Here is a 4,541-nt window from a genome sequence, read left to right as displayed (position 1 = left end):
TACATTCTAACAGGTGCCATTAAGGTTTGTTTACATTAAATCATAAAAATACATACAAATGTTTAGAGATGTAGGTTCTGGCCAGGTGTACCTAGAAGATACTTTTACAGGTAAAAAAAAATCACATTTACTGTGTTATCTTATTACATTCATTCTGTACTCAATTTGTTAAAATATTGTAATGCACATTTATGAGAATAGTGCTCTTCTGTTTATTCCAGGGTATTTTCTTTTCTCCGGTCTCTTTATAAAAGGCTTGTTTAAAAAGCCATGTCTTTAGACTTCTCTTGAATGTTTTGGGGTCTCTCTGTAATCTGATCTCCAAAGGCATTGTGGGTCCTGCTAAAGACAAAACATTTGGTTTTCATTTTTTAGCATCTCCTTTTGATTGGTATTTGCTTACAACAGTGGTGGGGTATGCAAGGCCATTAGCACCTGATTTGTAACCAATCAGTCAGCTTCATTGTGAGTGAGAAATTCTTTGCGGTTTACAATAAAAATAGTTGTCAATCAGTAGTTTCCCATAAATTTGTTTGAGGCAGATTCCCTGCAGATGTATTTGAGGCAAAACTAGAGTAAAAATGTGCCCAATAGCCTGCAAATTGTTTTGCTTGTATGGTTTATCAATAGCACATTTTATTTATGTATTTAAAACATTTCTAGACCGCCGATAACATTTCTTGGTGGTTTACAGTACAACATACATAATCCCGAGAACACAAACATCCTGAGAAAACAAAAATAAAACAATCATTAGCCTTCCTAATAGTCATCTACAAAACTTACTGAGCCCAAAATTAATTCATTAAAAAATATGGATATAAATGCCAGCAAATTCCCATGATGCCCAAGCCTCTCAAGCTGATCATTACCACTATCTTTGTCTTATTCATGATAGTTTTCGACCCCAGCTTTACCTCAAAACCTACTGAAAAAAGCTAATACATGTAAAACAATTAATAATAATAACAAATCTAACTATTCCAGGAAAAGAAAAATTATCACATCCCAATAAGAAATATGTATTAATAAATCTTGTTTCTTTTCAAGGATTATATTTCCTGCAAGCTCAGGAAAGAAAAATCCATAGAAAGAAATATGGAAGCAAAAAGCTGGGACTTTTTTTTTCCCCAAACTGTTAAATTTAAGACTCTGAAAAAGTCCTACAGCACTTTGCACAGATATTGCTTGTGTAATTTTAATGTGCATTTTTTTTCCCTTCCTGAAGTTGCAGTAAGCTCAATCCTTAGACTAAAGATGCATTATTTCAAAACTGTGCTGTACAAATGACTTGCAGGCTTTTTGCACCTTTTTTTTAACTTGACTTTTGACCAAAACTTAAATTTGATTTAAATCTTCTCTTGTATGGGACGTGACACCTGTGTCACTTAGAGCAACATATGGCGTAAGGAAGCAAAGATGCTGAAGGGACAGAGGATGGTTCACAGGAAGCGCCTTCACTGGATCAGTGCCTTACAGGAGAGCAAATGCTTCTGTGTTTGCTTGAATTTGTCCCCGATAAGGATGATGGACAGAACAGAAGTTAGGCAAGAAACTGTGTTAGCTAGGAACTTTGTCATTAGAGTCAGTAGACTGGTACTGTAGGAAGCATTGTCACAGGACAGCTGTCTGCGTTAGTTTTGGTATTTCTGCACGATGGACAGGATGGAGATTAAATAGAAGAATGAGTTACGGTGGAATTGTGTTCTTTGGAGTCGGTAGCTGGGTCTTCAGGAAGCTCCCTTAACTTTCTTATTGTTTCACAGGACAGAGGATTCTTCTGACTGCCTGCTTGAGACTGGAGTTCCCCAAGATCAGGATGACAGATTGTATGGGGGCAAAGGCATAAACCAAAACCAGGCAGAATACAGACCACAGGCTTGCACGTTGGAAAATATCAAACAGCAACATTATTTCTGCCAAGCAAAATATACTGTAGTGCAAAAGCAGATAAATCACAGTCTTGGCAGCACCTATGTGAGCCTCTAAACGGGGTTTGTTGAATCCACCTGCGTTATTTTCCATGCGGCGGGCGTGTCTGCAGAGGGACATGAGGATGAAGATAATAGAGAGAAGCACAAGGAAGAAGGGCACACAACAGCCCAGAAAAAGGCTGGAGAGATTGTAAGAAAAGCTCTGTCTTAATTTGTAAGATTTGGATGTACTGTTGTCTATGGCATTAGCTGATATATTCAGGGTATAATCCTTGTATGTATCCCATACTGCAGGGACACTGAGCAGAAATGTGCCAATGACCGATCCCACAAGCAACCAAGGCACTATCTTGGAGATCCTTAGCTTGAGCCAAGCTAAAACGGGATTGTGGAAGGTGATGATCTTCACACAGTAGAAGATGCAGAGAGATGCAGCAAGCCAGAAGCTGTTGTATATCATGAACATCATTAGGACAATAAATGTCAGATAGACATGATCCAGTAAGAAGAACTGCATCCAGAACAGCATGCACATGTCATTGCTGACCATGGTGCATTGAAAGGCAATGTTGAACAGCCCAATAGTAAGCAAGATTTTATCACAGGCATTAAGGCTCCTGTCCTTAATCCAGTCTTGTATATTGATAGCCACAGTTAATGAGTTAGTTAGGATTCCAAGGAGAGCCTCACATAACAGGATAATCTGAATGACTATGTCAGAGAGAGAAAGCATGATGCCTCTTTCACAGTATTGCTAGATGTTCAGTACTGATCTCTCAGGAAAATATGGATCCCTGCACAGGCTGTGTGACTCTAGGGAAAGCAGCTAGTTGTTAGATCAGGGAAAGTAAGTGTCTATGCATCAGGGTGAGAGAGGTTTTTTAAAATTTGTTTTGAACAGATGCAAATTGTGGCAGGATTCTGGTAACTATCAGGACATGCAGTTTAAGCAGATGATATCAAAACTGAATATATTATGTGCTGGATTTCCTGGGAGAGGAATTATGTAATAATTTAATTTGAATTTGTTGGCACTTTTGTTTTGTTTTGTAAACTCTGAAATTTCTGCTTAGAACAACAGAAATACTGTATTTATAATATAAAACGTGGAAACCTAAGCAAAATTGCAAGTCTTTTTTTTTTTTTTTTTTTATCTCTTGCTCTTTCAGCTCAATTTAAACTGGCTTGGCTTGTATTGGGCTGTTTATTTATTTAATATATTTTTAGGCCATGACATCCACTGTTCTGGGCAGTTTCCAGTAAAACATAAAGGCCGGATTTTAAAACACCGGCGAGCGTAAATCCTGGGGTTTACGCGCACCGGGCCAATTTTCAAACTGGCCTGGCCACGCGTGTAAAACCCCAGAACACGTATAAGTGCCTCAAAAGGGAACGTTCCGGGGGGGGGGGGGGGGGGGGGGAGGCGGAGCGGGGTGGACCGGGACAGCACTATTCCTCGCTGTCCTGGTTGCTGGCGCAAAAAAAAGGTAAACCCCCCCAAAAAAATTAGATTTAGGGGTTGGGGAGGAGAGGGGAAGGGAAGGGGAAAGAAGGGTAAGGTAGGGAAGTTCCCTCCCAGTCCGCTCCTTAATTGGAGCGGACTGGGAGGGAACTGGGGAAGCCCGCGACGCGTCACCGCACAAATTTGCACAATTGTTCCCCCCTTGCACGCGCCACGCGCACATGTGCGTGCAGCCTGCCGATTTTATAACATGCGCCAGTGCCCCCATTATAAAATCGCTGCGTCCATGTGTGTGCGCCCAGAAGCGGGCACACATGGATGCACATGCGCACCTTACAAAATCTACCCTTAAAAAAATAGTAGTTAAAACAAAGACAAACTTCTCAGCCATTGCTCAACAGCGACATCTAGTGGCCAGATTTAGGGTGCAAGTTAGTTGGGCTCTGGAGAGAGCCACGATTTGTGGCCTTTGACCAAGGGCTATTGCTAAGGTAGCATCCTCATCCACCCAGCGGCTTTGGCTGCTGCCTTTGCAGCATCACCAGCCAGTTCAGTGACTGAAGCCTGGCCTGAGAATTGAATCTAGGCCTTCTGCTTGGCAGTGTACAAACTTGCCACTGAGCCACTAGTCCAGCCCACAGAGCACAGGTGTAGTTGACTGATTAATTGGAAAGGGGGGGGGGGGGGGGGGAAGTGGAAAGAGGTCAAATTGGTGGGGGGAGAGGGTGAAAACTTTCTTTCCCCTCTCTGCCCATTCAGACTGACATGAGTTAGCGAGGAGAGTAGGAGAACACTTTCTCTCTCTCCACCAGTAGCACCACTAATTCTTCAGCTGGTGGGGCCCTAGCACTATCCACCAACTCTGCTCCTCCGAGCGCAGGTGCTATGCATTTTTCTTCCACTGGATGTGTTTGGGCAATCCCGCTAGGTCTGTTCCTACAGTTGCCGCTGGCACATGGTTGGAGACTGAGTACTTAGTTCTTATACTTATCCAACTAATTTTAAGATAGTGGGGGATATTCAGTGACACAGCCGAACCATTGAATATCCCTGTTAATTTAGCCAGATAGCTATATCTGGCTAACTTAACTAGCCACTCCAAAGCTGAATAATCAACCTCTATATTTTGTTTAAGAATCCTTTTA

General features: G+C 41.8%; 1 protein-coding gene across 1 annotated transcript; it reads right to left on the bottom strand.

Moving 5' to 3' along the window:
• Nucleotides 1–1,124: 1,124 nt before the first annotated feature.
• Nucleotides 1,125–2,976, bottom strand: LOC115093274 (taste receptor type 2 member 40-like). Its single transcript, XM_029604934.1, has one exon. It carries the CDS (start codon nt 2,665–2,667, stop codon nt 1,753–1,755), a length of 915 nt encoding a protein of 304 aa, XP_029460794.1. The 5' UTR covers nt 2,668–2,976; the 3' UTR covers nt 1,125–1,752.
• Nucleotides 2,977–4,541: the final 1,565 nt, after the last annotated feature.

Source organism: Rhinatrema bivittatum, chromosome 6 (assembly GCF_901001135.1).
Source record: "Rhinatrema bivittatum chromosome 6, aRhiBiv1.1, whole genome shotgun sequence".
NCBI lineage: Eukaryota > Metazoa > Chordata > Amphibia > Gymnophiona > Rhinatrematidae > Rhinatrema > Rhinatrema bivittatum.
This window is presented reverse-complemented; position numbering and strand designations above follow the sequence as displayed.